Source organism: Drosophila suzukii, chromosome 3, assembly GCF_043229965.1.
Source record: "Drosophila suzukii chromosome 3, CBGP_Dsuzu_IsoJpt1.0, whole genome shotgun sequence".
Lineage (NCBI taxonomy): Eukaryota > Metazoa > Arthropoda > Insecta > Diptera > Drosophilidae > Drosophila > Drosophila suzukii.
In genome coordinates this window covers 80413046-80430115 of record NC_092082.1, presented here as the reverse complement: position 1 = coordinate 80430115, position 17070 = coordinate 80413046, and the positions used below count along the sequence as shown (strand labels likewise).

General features: G+C 42.9%; 1 protein-coding gene across 6 annotated transcripts in view; it reads right to left on the bottom strand.

The window, feature by feature from the left end:
• Positions 1 to 17070, bottom strand: part of trv (trivet) — a 65778-nt gene that overhangs the window by 9433 nt on the left and 39275 nt on the right. For all 6 annotated transcript variants that reach the window (XM_070997086.1, XM_070997085.1, XM_036817624.3 and 3 more), the window contains 3 exons: positions 6475 to 6562; positions 4146 to 4221; positions 3599 to 3695 (listed from right to left, as the gene is read on the bottom strand). In XM_070997086.1, coding sequence (XP_070853187.1) covers positions 3599 to 3695; positions 4146 to 4221; positions 6475 to 6562 — 261 coding nt within the window. The remainder of the gene's footprint in view (positions 1 to 3598; positions 3696 to 4145; positions 4222 to 6474; positions 6563 to 17070) is intronic.

The window sequence follows — 17070 nt, the reverse complement described above, 5'->3', positions numbered from 1 at the left end:
AACATGGCCTGTTAATGGCTGCCAACTCCTGGCCATTCCCTCCTTTTCCGCCCATCAAAATGCCATTGCAGGATGTCTGGATTTCTGTGTGTGTGCGACTGGTTTTTGTTCCGCCTTCGACTGCGCAGCAAACATGCCAAAGAAAACACAAAAATATGGCTCAATGACATGCAACAGGATTGCTGCACACACACGCCACGAAACAACAACAATCACAGTTCCGCTTTTCCTGGCGAGGGTGCAGCCGAAAAACTGGGAAAACTAACAAGCTCGCAAATACTTTTGAAAGCTTTTGCCACAAATGTATGCGCTTTGGCCACGCACACACACGCAAATAAGGACTGGGAAGCACTGGGAAAAACTTTCTTTACTATACAGAAATATGAATTTTACTTTTGAAAACAACGCTATCTAATTTTTTTGACCTAACTCCAAATTAATGGTATTAATTTTTGCTATAAAATTGAGTTTTTATGTAATCATTTAAGAATAAAATATTAAAGAAAAAGTTTAGTTTATAAATTTGTTTAGTTTATTGTAAACGTTGTTTTTATAAAATAAAAAAAGTTAAAAATAATTAAAAACTAATTTTTTTAGATTATTTTTCTGAGTGCACTCCTATAAGGACTAACCGAAGAAAACATAGCATACCTTGCAGCGCCATGTTTCACTAATTTGCACTTTGGCTTTGTGTTTGTGTGCGCCTTCACTTCGCCCCGTATTATTTCCACTTTTTGTTTTTCTCTAATTTCTTTTTTACGCTTTTAAATAGGTGTAATTAAATTTTGAAAATGCAAGCAACGAGCCTCGCATATTCACACACGCCCTACGTGCTTGGGAGCCTTGGCGTTTTGGGTTAACTTGGCCAAGTTTCATGTCCGCAGCAAATTAAAGCACTTTTGGCCCAGTATGGCCATAATTATCGCACATTTTTGTCTACGACAAACCATGTGCATTCCCATTTCCCCATTTTCATTCCAGCAGGAACGGGGGCAGACACAAATAATTGGAGTCTGGTCAGCCCGAGGGCCATTATGGGGCCAAATAGCAAACGCCGCCGGCGCAACGGCAGGTGCTCCCATTTTTCCCGGCGATTTGAAATTTTAATGAGCAATTATAGGCATGTAAAACTAAATCATGAAATAATCACCAAATCATTAACATAAATAATTCACATTTTTACACGCAGCAAAAACAACACGAGCCTTGAGGACGTGGCCAACACTTGAGTAAACTCAAAAGTAATTAATATGCATGGAAAGGCTTTTTCAACAGGGGCGTGTTCTATGGGCGTGGCAGTGTGCTAACAAGAATGCTCGTTGCTTAATCGATATTTTGAATTTCCAGAATTTTCTACAGAATTATCTTGAAAAAATGCAGTAAGCCGTAAAATACATTTTTTTACTTCATACATTTCTTTTTCATGTTTTTATTTTTTTTAAGCTATTTAAGGAAAACCCTTGGTCGAAACTAAGCTCATATTTAACTTCTTTCAACCCTCATCATATTTTCTTTACCTTTACCCCAAGGAATCTACATTTTCCTACAACCTGAACGCATTGAGGCATTTAAACTTTTACTTAATTGTGCGCAACTCTGCATAAAATGTTGATTTATTGCGTCAACTGGCAACTGCCAGGTAACGAGTTCACGTAACTCCAACTTTTGCAAAATATTTTCCCAGCGAGTTGGCCAATAAACCACCCACACAGCCGGGTCAAAAGTCAAATAGTTTCGGCAAAGAAATTTGTCATACAGCAGCGTTGTCGTCTTTTGTGCGGCGCTGTTGTCGGCATATTGTTTCTGGTTAATTAAGTTATTACCATAATGAGCTTGCAGGTATTTCGGGTCTTATTTATGGGCATGCACTGTGGACTATAGTCGGTGGGTCTTTTTTGACAAAGGTAAAAACTTTGCAGGAACTTTCCCTTTTTACTTTGGGGAGAAGGGCCATAAAAAAGGGACGCGGCAAATGCGTTTGTTATAAACCCCTTGCGATGTGGAAGGGGTACGAAAAACTCTTAGTCGGGGACGAAATTGCAAAGCGTCGCCAAAATTGTCACAACTGTAAAATGCGCAATTGCGCCGGATCGTAAATCTTGTCGCAACAATGGGGCAGACACATGAGTGGCCCACTAAACGCGGACGGACGTGAAATGTGCAGCCTGCTTAAAACATAAAAATACCGGGGCCAACTCGATGGGATTGCCAAAAGAATCGAGCAAAGTGGCTGCGTAAAACATGAAGTAATGCGAATGCCAAATGCGAAATGAGTTGAGTGCTACAAATCGTAAAGTTTCGCCAGCACTCGCTAGGAGGGCCGTAAAACCTATACTCATTTTCCAGCCCCTCCATATGTGAGCGGGACATAAAAACCCTTTAGCGATTGTATGGTATAATATGGCACAGAATGCCGACTCAGCCTATACAGGCGATCAAAAAATCAAAATTATTTCGCTGTCAAATTGCTAATAATAACTTGTATAACAACTACCCCTCGGTAATTCTACTTTTCCCTTATAGAGCACACACAAAATATAGAAGAGCAGACAAAACCGTGACACAGTCAAATAAACAATGAGACCAATAAAAATACGCTTAAGCTTTCATAGGCGTTTTTTATGACAACAATATAAATGCAAAGGGAAAATATTATATTCAGGAAAGTCCCGTCCCACTCTACCCCTACGTTTTTCCGAACCCTTCAACAGTTTTCGGGCCTTTGCACGATAAATTCCACCTTGACTCCAACTATTTTCTCCAAATATTCGTTGTATAACCCTGTTTGTGGGTGGGTGTGTGTGTTTGGGTCCTTTATGATAATAGTTTCGTGTTGGCAAAATTTATTTATCTGATTCGCTCCGACTCTATTGGATGTGTGTGTCTGTGTGTCTAACAAATAAAAATTATGTTAAAACATGCAAATATGCGTTAAGTTTTGATTTATGAAAGACAAACGATGGGGAAGCCCCGCTCGTGTTTGTCCGCTGTTAATAATGATTACGCCCCGGACTAAGTATATAGTTACGTTTGGGGTCGTCGGCTGTCTGTGCGGTTGACAACGATCCGTGGCCATAAATTGGGGGGCGTGTCGCAGGGCCCAAATGAAAATTGATTTGCCGGTCCTAATTGAATGCCTTTAGACGGGGTTTTCTTTTTGGGTGCTTTTTTTCCTGTGCTAATTGAAAAAGTTTAAACCAAATTGGGTACAGCCCATTACGGAAATTAAGCGCGTGCGGTTAAGAAAGGACAAAAATATTAAGAAAACATAATCTGGCAGAAAATTTGTGCGACGTTTATAAATAGCGAGCGGTTTTCCTGAATCCCCCACCCCCACTTTTCCATCCCAAAGATTTTCCAGCTTCACTTTTGGCCCTGGCATTGTGCCTGTGTCGGTCTACCTTTGGCATTCATTGCCATAATTTCCTGTAATAAGAACGACGCGTCGTCTGGGTCTCAGTTCTCGGGTTTGGGTTCGGGGTTCGAGTCCGGGTTCGAGTCCGGGTCCCCAAGTCCGCCGTAGTCGAAAGTCCGGAGTGTACGCACACCGGAAACTTCGTTGGCCTGCCGACTGGGGTGACACTCATGATTTCCTTACCTTTACTCGCCGGCGGTTTCCGTGTGGCCCAATTCGTGCGAATTGAACGGGAGCCAAGCCACTGGCCATTCATGGCCGTAATGGCGCTCTCGGCTTCCTGCGGGGCGATAATGAAGACAGAGAGATGGTCAGAAGCAGAAACGGAGTCGGGGGACACGGTGGAAAAATATCAGTTAAGTGCTGTCATATTTGAATCTTTAAATAACTTTCAAATGATACAAGCAAATCAGTTAAAGGTACAATGAAATATTGTGTTGCATACTTTTTGGGAGGTGCTCAAAAGTATGCAATGAAATAATGGTAAAAGTATCTTATGAAATATTTTGTTGCATTCTTTTAGACACCATTAAAACCTTACTGATTTCTGTGGCAAAATTGTTTATTTGGTTTAAAACCTCAAAAAATAATAGCTGATTTTAAAATATAAAGATATCTAACTTTCTGATATTTTTTGTCACCGTGCACAGCACCGAAATCAAAATAAAGAGCCTGCGCACGACTGCATAAATATGCACTTAAATATGCTAATGCCAAAGGCGGTTCTTACCGATTTCTTGATGAAGGACACAAAGCCATAGCCCTTCGACTTCAAGGTTTGTGGATCGCGCACCACGCGACAGTCGCTGCAAGAAAAAAAAAGAAACACGAAATGTAAACATTAAAGTCCCGAACAGAGTTCACCAAGTCTTAAATATTACTGTGGACCTCCTGCCACCGAACGGAAGTGCTGGCAAACTTTAAAATTTATGCAAATTCCTAATAAAGACATCTCTCTCGAGGACTCTGTCGGCCAGCCCCGACGTGTTCAAATATTTCCGTTCGAGTACAAAATACAAATATATTCAGTCTGTGTTTGCCGGCGTGGGCGTGGACCCTTGTAATTCGGAAATTAGAAATCTGACCTCATGCTGGAAACTTTTTATTTATCTTGCAGTTTGTGAAAAGGGAGGATTTGGGCTGACAAGAAGTCAGGAAGCCGGAAAGTCCAGTCAACTCATCTCATCTCAGGGCTTTAAGATAACGATAAAGTTTTTGATGAATTTCTCTTTTCCGACCCGTGATTTTGCTACCGCCTCCCGCCCAAAATCGAACTACGCTCATTAGAGTTACAGGAGGGGGGCAAAAGGACCTGCTCGTTTTGGTCACTTACACTAGTGACCCGGCACTTGTGCCAATTGGCCAACTTCCGACTCGGGGGCCCCAAATTGATTTCCCACAGCGGCTGTACGACTTCTCATTTGGACAATTGGGGCCTCGACACCGCACTAAAGCGGGCTGCCAGGAAACTTTGGCAATTACCCCCGGTCCGGCAGTTTACTTTTCATTTATGAAGCATAAACCACAGCGGCGGCGGCGGCGGCGAAGTTGGCGACTCTGGACGGCAACTTTTTTTTATGATTATTATAAGTAAAATGCCGAGCGAACCCGTCGGGGTTTTTGGGCCAGGCTTTGGCGTTGCCTTCTGGACTTATTAAATATTCACACGCGCCGCGCATTTAACAAAACGAAACAAAATGCGCTGGGACTCCGGCTCCCCAGAAAAACATAATGCCAAAACCAGGCAACAATGCCCGAAAGAAAAACCAGAAAAAACAAAGCCAGCCCAGCCGAGCCAAGAAAAAAAAGGGCAAACAACGCCAAGCACGCATAAAAGTTTTGACAGCCGGGAAGGGGACATCTTGATCCCTGGGAGCCGCACGACCGAATCCCGCCGACTTTGTGCGTTAAGCGTTTTGACATGTCGGCTAGCAGATCGACTCGGGTCCCCAAGAAAACCCAAAGAAATAAAGTTCTTTAAGCCGGTCCCATACCACTACCTACTCTCCTTTCCTCTCCTCTAGAAATCTTGGTAGATAATCAGCTGGCTACGTGGGCTGAGTTTTCGGGGAGTATTGGCGATAATGATGTCAGTGATAGCCATCCCTAAAGGTGCCAAACGATTGTTCAATAGGCCTGAAATCCGTAGCCATCGATACGGTTGTCAACGGGCACTGATGGCACTGATGGCACTGACACATATTTAATTCATAAATATTTATTCTATTTATATCTTTGCTCAATTTCCCTTTAATCTCTTCTACTTGATTTTTAACCGCATTTGATCCAAGACATGACCAACTCATTAGCGAATCGGGGGCACTCTTTAACTCAATCAAGGCCAGGGTCATTAGAATGATTTTGGAATTATTAAAATTTAAATTGGCCATCGGCAGTGAGATGAGCAGAGAACAGATTCGCTGATAGACTGGCTGACTGGATCCTCCGTTTCGCGGTTCAAACAAGCGGCAAATCTGAAAATCAAATACTTTGGCGTAATTTTTGATAAGCCGCCGCAGGGCCTCCTTTTGTGGGTGGTTGGGGATGAGGAAGAGGTCCTCCCAGGAGACGGACTAACATTTTGACTCGAAACTTTGCGATTAAACAGAAGTTAATTAAGCCAAGTTTTTGATGCTGTCGTTGCCATGGGACAGGCAGTGGGCGGTGGTGGCTGAGTGGGCGGTGAGTGGTTGTGGGCGGGTGACTAGTGACTTTGCCTTTTCATGCCGAAAAATAGCAACTTAAATATTTGAATGCCCCATCTTTTTGCCTCGCCTTTCCAGGCGACACTTACAGACAGCGAAAAGAGTTCGGCCAAAGTGGAATTTGCATAAATTCATTTTTTGCCGCTCGGTTATGAATTTTTTATGGAGTAGCGAGTGCATGAGAGCCTCCTCCACACGCGCCTGCCAATAATCAGAGAATGTGTGACAGGAAAATTGTCACAAAAAAAAAAGGAAAGGGGAAAATGCGAAATAAAAGCTGCAAAATACGGGGAAATGGGAGAAAGACAGTTCCAAGTTAACTGGCAAATGGAAAATTTGCATTTTAATACTTACGAGATTTCGCCGAATGGTGTGAATGCTTCGCGCAATTGCTGAGTTTCAATTTCTGAGCTCAAGTCGCCGACAAAGATGTGGAATTGTTCTGCAAAAAAAGAAGTGGGAAGAGAATGCCAAGTTGAGTATCGGGTTTTTTCGCAGATTTTCACAGATTTTCAGAGACTTTTCCGGCAAAGGGTTGATGCCGCTGGCGCATCGTGAATCGCACAAAATATGCGCCAGATAAAAACGCAAATCAAAAGAGAATCCCAAGTCATGCGCTTTTATTTCGCAATTTATTGCCAACGCTGACGCTGTGCTTTAATGCATATTCATAAAAAAAAGTGGAAAAAAGGAAAAGTAAGGGAAAAACCAAAGGAGATATTTCTCATATATAATTTTATGCTGCATAAGCAGAGATAAGTTAATTGAAATCACAAAGGAGCCGCGCAGATTGATGGGTTCAAAGAGAGTGGGTGGCTGGGCGGAAGCGATGACAAAACTTGCCGGGTCTCTGGCGAACCCACTCGGTATTAGTTTTTCAGAAACGTCGCGAAAAACTTTGCCAACTGCGTGTCTCCTTTGTGCCCCCCAACCGCCACCGCCCCCTGAAAAACGTCCCCATTAATACTAATTAACCCATTCATCTAAGTAAACTTTCCACGCTCGAATCTTCTGGCCCCATCATCAGGCCAAACATCATGTACACATGCACAAACTCAAAGCCATTCGCTGTCATGCAGGCTGCACAAACACAAGTGCAGTGGGTGGTGATGTTCCCAGCCACCCAACCACCCATCAAGCCAACCTCTGCCCCACCAGACACTCTAAAAACATATGGAATACCAGCAACTTAGAGCTTCGAAAAATGTTCTAACTATCGTTAGTCTTTATGAAAAGAAGAAATTTCGTCTGATAACATTATATTAGAAAATTCCATTATATCTGAATGGATTATTATGATCTGAATATTAATTCCTATTTATATATTTTTAAGGAGTAAGGAATTATTGCATAAATGTACATATATGTTATGTAATTTAAAATACCACGTATTGAGATATAGACCAATGTCTAGATGTCTGTCTTTTATTTTTACAATGTTTTTCCTCATTTCCTGGCTGTTAAGATTTCTTAGTTTATATAGTTAGTAACAGACATTTTAGAGTGTACACCTCTACAATAAGAAACTCACATGCAAAGCAAACACACCCACATTTGCACGAATCGCAATCATTTATTATTATTTTTGTGTGCTTTGTCTCTTTGGCACAGAAAAAAGTCGCAAATGCGGAGGAAAGGAGGCGAATGTGGGGTGGGTGGGTGAATGGTAAGTCCTAGTGGGGTGGTTTTGGGTGGTTTTTGGGTGGCTTAGGTGGCTCAGTTCTGGCGGTGCTCGTCGTTGTCCTTCGAGCGCTCTTGTGTCAGCTCAGTTCGGTTGAGCCCAGCTCAGCGCTCAACGCTGAAACTCGCTGCCAAGACTTGGCAAACGGCAAAGGCAAAGCCAGCCCAGCGACGCACGTGGGGTGGTAATGGGTTAAGGGCCAATGCAACGGCGCCTTTTTTCGGGGGTCAACCCACCCCCAGCCCCCCAAGCCCCAAAACCCCCCTTAACCCAACACAAACGCAAACACACAGTGAATTCTTACCCTAAATAATTAGCACTATTCAGCTGGGGCCCACTGACGACGAAGTCGTCGACGACGACAACAACATTCGAGGCTGACAACGCCGATGGGCGTGGCCCAGACCCGAAAACCCCACCACCACCCACTGCCCTCTACCCACCCAATGGCCTTGTCTGCTGCACGTGCAGAAATTAACATTTCCGGTAATTTTGCGAAAATGAAAAGCAAAGCGAAAAATTAACGGCAACGTCGTCGTCGCGGCCGCAGCGAAGGCAAAATGCGAAATGCGGAAAGCTTTTGTGTTAAATAAATATTAAAAGGAATTTCCCAGAGCCAGCGGAACTGATGGAGAAATGGAGAAAGGCGAGGGACTGGGTTGATGAAGGGGAGAGGGAGCGGGTGCTGGGCGGGCTGAGTAAGTAGATTCGTTCTGACTGCGGCCTGTTGGCCTTTTAAAAACACAAACCAAACGAGTAAATCTCTGCGTGTTCACGTGTACAAATATACTAAGAGGGTACACTGGGAAAAATTACTGTTAAGATGAGGGAAAATATTAAAAATATTTTTTTTGGTGGAGAACCAGATGGACTAATGAGAAAAACCCAACAAAATAAATTCTAAGAACTATAAAATAAAATTTTTTAATATTTACAATTAAATAAAATTCTTCCAAACTTATTTTTAATTAATAGGGATTTTATAATCAGAGCCCCATCTTAATTTGTTATGTCTATATGGAAATATATATAATTCCGTAATTTGTCAAAGGAAATTTTGTAATTCATGAACCTCCAACAGTTTTCCCTCAGTGCTTGCGCTTCTGTGTGCGTGGCCACTTTTTATTTAATTGGAAATTGCGTATACGCCACCGTTAATGAGCCCATTGTAATCGCAGTGGCGGAGCCGAGCGCGGCTTAGTACTTTGAGGCGGCTTGACTCGGCTCGAGTAGTTGGGTAGTTGGGGTTATTGTAAATCAATCGTTGAGGTTCGCTCGGGTTATTGCTTTCGCCCCTTAGCACATTTGCTTCTCAAAGGTAAGAGGTAAATGGGAAAAAAAATGGAGAATATCCAGGCACGCAACTTGTACGTAATACTCGGCCGTATCCCTGAGATATGTACATTCGCTTTGCGAGACAGACAAACGAGGCAGCCACTAATTGCAGTCAAAGGCCGCTTTAAATTTGCACTGAGCCGAGGGCTCGATTGGCAGCCACGCCCCCCATTTGGCAGCTGCCTTCGGTGTCAGCATGTCAAGCGCGATGGCAGCTTTTCATTTTCATTTCTTTCGCCCGCTTCCGCTTCCGCCGCTCGAATTGCCCGTGTCGGCTCGTTTGCTGATTAAAACGGTGCGTATGTAATGAGTTAATTAAGTTTTTGCCATCGTTACAGTCGCCCATTGTCGTTGTGTTGTCGCTGTCGCTGTCTTTCACACACAGACATACACACACGTGCCCATAAATTAATCATAAATCCTTGCTAGCTGCACGGCAGTTACAAGTGTTTTGTATATTTGCCGAGGACGCACCTGTCCCTTTCCGCTCGCCTGGCTTCCTGCCTTTTCAGTCTTTTAGCCTTTCTGTCTTTCTGGGCGAAAAGCGTTAACAACGTTGTGAGCCAGGTGAGTGAGCCAGGTGATTTGGCTGGCGGGGATTGCGAGTCGCCTTTGGACTAAGTGTGTCAGCAGTGCCTCCTGCCACGCCCCCTTGTACCATTTGATTAAAGACGGAAGCTACTCAGGGCGAATACAAGTGTCCATGTGTGTGTGGGGTTTAAGCACTGAGGGAAAATATTTTTGGGTTTATATTTCACCAGGAATTTATTCTATTCAACGCGAATTCTTTGTTTTTTGGCGCACTTGAGTACTTTTTAGCCCATAATAACTTAACTTAATGACATCATGTTTGTATAAAACACAAAATAAACTATTTCTTGGCTAAGATTTAACTGTTTTATTTTTATAAACTAAATTAAAGTTAAAAAAATATTTTTTGATATTTTCAGTAATATTTAATAGAATATTTTAATGATATAGTGGCTATTTATTTTTTCTCCCAGTGCAAAACTATCCACTTTTACGCCTTGTCCTGCCTTGCCTGGGCTGCTCCTGTTCTGTTGGCTTTAGTTGTTGTAAATTTTATGTTATCCGCTTTCATTGTTTGTATGCCTTTATTTATGTTACCCACTGCCTGCTGCCTTGGTTTACTGATTTGCCGTTGTTATTTATGCGTTTGTGCTAAACCTTATTTCCTGTTTGTCTTACATAAGCTGCAGCGCTTAATTACACGCAACCCCATCGAGGACACGATTCCGGACTTGGGCAGGATGTGGCTGATCTGCCCCCTGGGAGTTGCCACGGCCCACGGCCTTGCCAAGATGTATGTGTCCCTTTTCAGTGGCATCGATCGTTGGACATGGACGTGGACCCTAATGTTTTATTGACCAACCCCGGGCCCGGCAATCTCATTTGGCAATTCACTTTGTAAGCGACCACACGGCGTATGCGTAATGGCAATTATGAAGTCGCCCCAACTAAGTGGGCAGTGCATTAAAGCTAAAAGCGTTTAGCCGGCGCGTCGGTCGAAAAACCACCAGCTGACCGACTACACACTGATACCATATCCCCGCTGTGACAGTGAAAGCCCCAAACAAGCAAAACAATTTGACGCCAACGACCGCAAAACGTGCTGGCCGCCCCAGCATCCAATCCGCATACAGATATATGGACATTCAGGACCCAACCCAGGAAACCGATAAACCCGAGGAGCCCAGGAACCCGCCCACAACTTAACCCAAAAATTGATGAATATGTAAGCAAATACAGGGGACCAACACGCAGCAGGGCACCCTTACCATACATATACAAAAAAAGGATCAAAGTCCTGAGGCGCGTTAATTTTCCCAGACGTCAGCAGGAAAAGTTACGGCTGCCCCCATCTCCAACCCGTAAATATGAACCAAAGCCCACAAATTATATTGAAATGTTAATAATCCAGTTGCTTAGACGTGCTGTGCCATCCCGGGATGTCCGAAAAGGACAACTCAACTGTGAAAGGATATTTACATGGAGATTTGTATGCCGCTGACTTATGACTTTGATCAAGGCCTGCCAGGCCCCGAAACCCCCCAAAAACCCAATCAATGGGGTCCCCGCCTCGAGAGTCACTTATGCCCACAATTTGGCACTGCGGTTATCTCCAGGCTATAAATTTGTATGAATGGTTAGCAAATCTTTAAATTAAATTTGCTTGGGGCAAATCAGGGCGCATTATAAAGTATAATGTGCTTTTAATTTCATTCATTTGCATGAAATGCGAGGGAAGAAAGCAGGCAATGGACCCTGGCCTGCTGCTAAGTGGAACTAAAAAATCTAATTAGCGTTCGCCGCTGCACGAGTCGACTTAAAGCAAACTTTGCGCTTTAATTTCATCTTGATTACGTCCGCGAACTGCAGCTGCGTTGCCTCTGTATGCAGCAAACTGTGAACTCTAAACTGGAAAATGCCAGCTGAAAACTCAAAAGCCAATCAACTTGACTCGCTAATGAAACGGCAGTCACTTTAAGGAATTCAAACTACCGACCCGGTGTCTCGTTGTCGCCATTAGACGCCGCCTTGCCGATGATAATGCTGATTTTTAATGCTGATTACCGCAAGCTGCCAGGCCGCAATCCTTTGCCACCTTTTTTCCCAACCCCTTGGCTTTTGGCCCCCGAGTCTTAGATAACCGAGCTGCCGGAGTCAGCATCATTTCCGCAAGTGTGCGTGGCATTTAAGTTGCCATTTAAATGAGCCCCAGTCATTGGTATTGTGTAGGTGCACGTAGAAAATTATAAAAAGTTCTTTTCAGATACAGAATGAATTAAAAGAACATTAGCATCCTGAAAAACATTTAAAAAAGGAATTTAATTGCATCAAAAATGTAAAATCTTTTTACTTTTTAGTGATAAATATAAGGAAAGTCATTTATTTTAATAAAAACTTGTTTTAAATTTATTGCAGACTTCAAAATATATAAAAACATTAAGTTTACATATATGTATAAAGTATAAATTAATGACTACAAGCTATAAAAAGATTATAATCCAAATAATTATATTTAACTGAGAATAATATAGTGGTATCCTTAAAGAATTAACTATTATTTTGTGCTATGCACTTGAAGAAATAGTCCTTTTAGAGAAAGTAAAGTATATTAGAAGCAGTTAAAAAAACCTTTGAATTTGTTTATAAAGACATTTTTCTCTGTGTAGTTCTGATGCCAACAACCTTGTGGGGCAAAGGGAGTGGGTGGTTTGGGATTGGGTGGTGCAGCCTCATCAAGTCGTCGCGTCGCGCAGATCAAATGAAAATTTCATTGTGTTGTGACTCGCTTTCCCTGTCTTTGTGTCTGTGTTAGTGGTCGGGGGTTTGGGAAATTGTGCGCGGAAATTCGCTACCTTTTCATGTTTTTGCGCCTGGCTTTGAAAACTTTTGGGAGCAGTGCACTACTCCCGCATTGTTGTTTGTGCTGCCACCGGCGACGTCTTCTGCCTTCGTCTAACGTGTAAAACAATGACTCATTAAGACTCATCTAAATTCTAATGAGATTCAGTAACTATTAAAAACAAAACATGACAGAAGCAAAGGCAAACGCAAATGCGGCAAAAGGGTTGCTGCCCCCGGGGCAAACCAACTGAACCCAACCCAACCCCCGTAATCAACATCCCCGGCAGTTCTCAACTCTTATCAGGACCTCGGCTCAAGTCCTTTTTAGTGCTGACTCGACGAGTCCTCGACTTTAAGTGCCGACCAAACTTAAATCATTTGTATGCGAGTCACCCGCCCGGCCTTTAAGCAAATGTCAATAATTTGATTTAAATGTGGCAGGGTCCCACATTCCGCTTGCAGATCGCGTGCAAAATTCGCATTTAAATGCCAGTAGCCTACACTGCCTACAACGGGTATTTTCCGATTTTCCAACTTCATGGGGTTGACAATCGTGTGAAGCGACAATGCAGCACATTGGCAGTTGGCAAACCGGAGAAGACAACGAATTTGCGTAGCTGGAATCGAAAAAAGGCAGGACAGGCCAAGAAATGCAGCAAAGCTGAGGCTCTGAGTGCCGAGAACATGTTGCCTTATAAATTAGAAATCTCGCACACAGAGCCACTGCCAAGGAGAAATGGAAATTGCGTGTGTTCCGGCCTACGAACAACAAAAGCAGCACTGGCCGAAACAAAACAAACTTGGCTTAAGGAATCTAGAGAGTGCACTGGGCGAAAATGAGGTAGATTGTTGGAATTTCCCCGATTCTTTACTATTAGTAACTTACATTGCTAGAACTCGAATCACAAAGGTAGTATTTATTATATATTTCTTAAAATAACACATTTTCAAACTCTTTAAAAACTGTATAATGAAAGCGAATCGGTAATCATTTCCCAACCCATATAAAAGTCCTATTCTTGAACATCTTTTCTAATTCTTCTAAATTTAGATGGATCTTAACAGAACCATTTCTTTTACGTATAGGAATTCCGTTACTAACGCAACTCTCTTTTAAAATTCCGGTACCCTTTTAGAAAAACCCCTTAGTAACCCATATCGAAAACATATTCCCCAACATAAAGCAAATTTTTTGCCTGTGCTCTTTGGGTGGCCATGTGTTTGCATTGGGTTCGGGTTAGTTATATCGCAACGCACACAAACGCACTGCAGAGTTATAGACAACATCCCCGCCAGCAACCCCCGATGAACATTTAACGCTGCTGTAAGCGTTTGTCAAAGGGGGAGGTATATGTATGGTTATAGGTATGGGCATGGGGTTGGGATGGAAACAAACACCAGACCCCGGAAAATGTATCTGTCGTCGTCGTTGGTAGCACATGTTAGAGGTAAACGCGTCGCAGGTGAAGGTGGACCACCCCCTGTGTGCCAATCTGCATATTTGTCGGGCGCCACGAAATGTAAAGCAAGTAAAAACCTGGGTCAAATTGCGGTTACCGTTTTTATTTTCCGCCGGCTTTCCCTCTCTTTTCCACTTACACTGTCTCTCTGTCCCTTTCACCTGGCCAGTTTCACTAGTAGTTGTTGTTTTTATTGTGGGTGTATATATGGTAGGTGTTGATATATCCACACTTACGGGGCCTTTCCCTTTATATCGCCGTGTCACTCGTTATAGTATAGTAATAGTGATACTCCTTTTTTACCCAGATCCTACATGACTCGTACATTTGGGTTAGGATAGGATAGGATACGATTCGGGTTCGTTGGGCGTTGGAGTGTTAATTGTAAATGTTTGTGGTTCTTTTTTCAATGGAAAAACTGGCAAGTGACTTCATTTAGTTTCGCACGTTTTCAGTTAATTAATTTGGTTGAAAAGACAAAGGAAAGGTGTTGAAGTGGGTGCAAAGTGAGGTCATTTGTGGGGGTGGCCATATAAGCTAATCAGTTTATTTAAGGCCTTCATACATACGTCTTCAAAGCATGTGGTATTTATATATCTTATCAAAAAGAAATAAAATTTTTAGTCTGGCTCAAATCCAAGGTCTGTTGGGGGGTAATCCCCCTCTTCCCGTAGCAAACAATAAAAATGGCCAAAAAGCGAGAACGCACAAAAAGGCGAACATGAAATTCAAAACTCGTCGCTGAATGAAATGTTGAAATTGCACAACCCGCGTCTAGCATTTGGCTAACACACACATGCAAAAGCGGCCGGCAAGCTGACCGTTACCCCCTTTCAACCTGCCCCTCAACGGTTTTACCAACCTTGTTACCTTTTTTTTTGGACAGCTGTGCAGCTGCTGCACTTTATTTCAGTCACTTGCTTTCCATTTTTTTCCGAAACTCTCGTACTTTTTTTTGTTGGCCACGAGTGGCTTGTTTTTGCCATGTTACCCCCACTTTTTTTCTCTCTGTGTGTATGTGTGTGTGTTTGGACGCTTTCTGTGGAGCTCGCTTTTGTGTGCAAGTGCGGTCATTTAATTTCGATTTGTGTTTTAGATTGTTTTGCGTTGCATTTGTTGATTTTTGCCATTTAAATAGAAATTTTTATTTTGTACACGTTCCCGTGGCCGTGGCCCCCAGTTTTGGATTTGGATTTCGGTTTTTTGGGCTTGGAGTTTGGATGGCCGGCTGCAGCCGTCGCCAGTTGGCCAGTTTTTTGTGCCGACGTTGTTTTGGCCCGACTTTTTTCTCTCGCTTTTTTTATTAACGCATGTCCATGGGGCATTGGCAACGCCAGCGAGCGCCGGGCAAATTGGATTTCTTTTTTCGGACATTTGAAACTGACGAGCGCCGACCGGGGACCACGGATGTGCGGCATCAGCAGGGACCTAACTCAAAATATATGCAGCTCCCGTGCTGTTGCGGCCCCCAAAAAAGAGACCACCCCACCGCCCAACCACCCAGAACCACCGTTTCTATTAGCTACGCGCATTCATAAGAGCGGAAATTTAATCTATGCCACAGTCGCGTTCATTTGCCCACTTCTATATATTCTTTTTTTCCATTTTTCGAATTTTCTCTCCATGTTTCGCTTTTGTCAATTTAAAGCTGCCGGCAAATGCTATCAACTCGCAATGTTCGTTAAATATTTAAATTGGCGCAGAACTAATGAAATAAAACCAATGCGGGAGCGATGTCAGAGCGATTCCCAAGTGGCTTCAGTTGGTTAAATTTGTGCCGGCTGCTTGGTTCGTTGGTTTGCTCTCGTTTGGTATGGTTTAGATGGTCTTTAATGTCCCCGGGGAGTCAGTGGGTTAAGGGTTGGAATTTAAAAAGCCCACATATTCCAGTCAGGAATGGGTCATGTCATGTTGGCTAATAAGGGGGGTTACTTTATCAAGCCAGTAACGATCGTAAAATGAGATAAATATACAAATCGTATAAATTATGTATTAATATATTCAATGAATATTAAAGTAAATGTAATATCTTTGATACCAAATATTTTGTATATGCTTGTGATCTATAAAACTCTGTGAAGGAGATGAGTATAGAATATATGGGTATATAAGCAATTTACATTAATATATAATATAAAATCTTGTTAACTGCTTATAACGGAATTTATGCCTTTAAAAAACACGAAATGATCTCTTTAAGTTTTGACTGCCTAATGAATGCCTTAATCTGTAGTTCCTTTTTGCAGTGTAAGTGGGAGGCATTCAAGGCTCTGCATTCAGCTCACGTAGCATCTTGCTTTAAATGCTTAAATAGAAGCAAAGCCAGCCGAAAATCAACAATAACAAACGAGCCACAATCCAGGAGGCACACTCGCACACTCGCACACGCAGGCCAAAAATTGGCATAAATAAGTAAAAGCGGCAACAGCGCCAAAGTCAACGTCAAATTCGCCATATTGCGCATATGGTGTGTATCAGTGTGCCAGTGTGTGTGTGTGTGTGGCAGTCCTTTCCTTACCCAACCAGAGTGTGTGTGCGTGTGTGTGGGGGGTCCTGTTTGTGTATTTACTCAACTGCTGTACCCAAAGCGCACTTGAGTGTGTATCATCATCAACATCAGCTGCTCTTCAGCCACCACCCAGGCCAGAAGCCAGCCAGACCAGCAGCAAAAACCCGGACCAAGTTGAAGTTGCCGACTCCGCCGGCAGCACTAAAGATACAAAGCTGCAGATACAGAGCCAGAAGAGTCCTGCCCACAGGATCCTAGTCACCCGTCACCCTCCATTTTCTCAATTCTGTGGCCACTACAGTGACAGTATCTTTGGATGCTTAACAACATTACAAGCTGACTTATGAAAAAGGGAATGGGTATGGGTATGGGTATGGGTATGGCGATGGCGAGTCCCCTGCAATTTGACTTGACTTTTACGTATCGTCAAGTACTTTTCTGGTTTTGCCCACTCGGGGGACATTTGTCAGTCGAGAGACGAATTTAATTTCTGCCATTTTCCGAGCGATGTCTGCTCCTCAGATATGAATTGCAATGAAAGTCATACTCGACATGTATGTATGACTAGACGAGACAGATTCCCACAAAGCCAG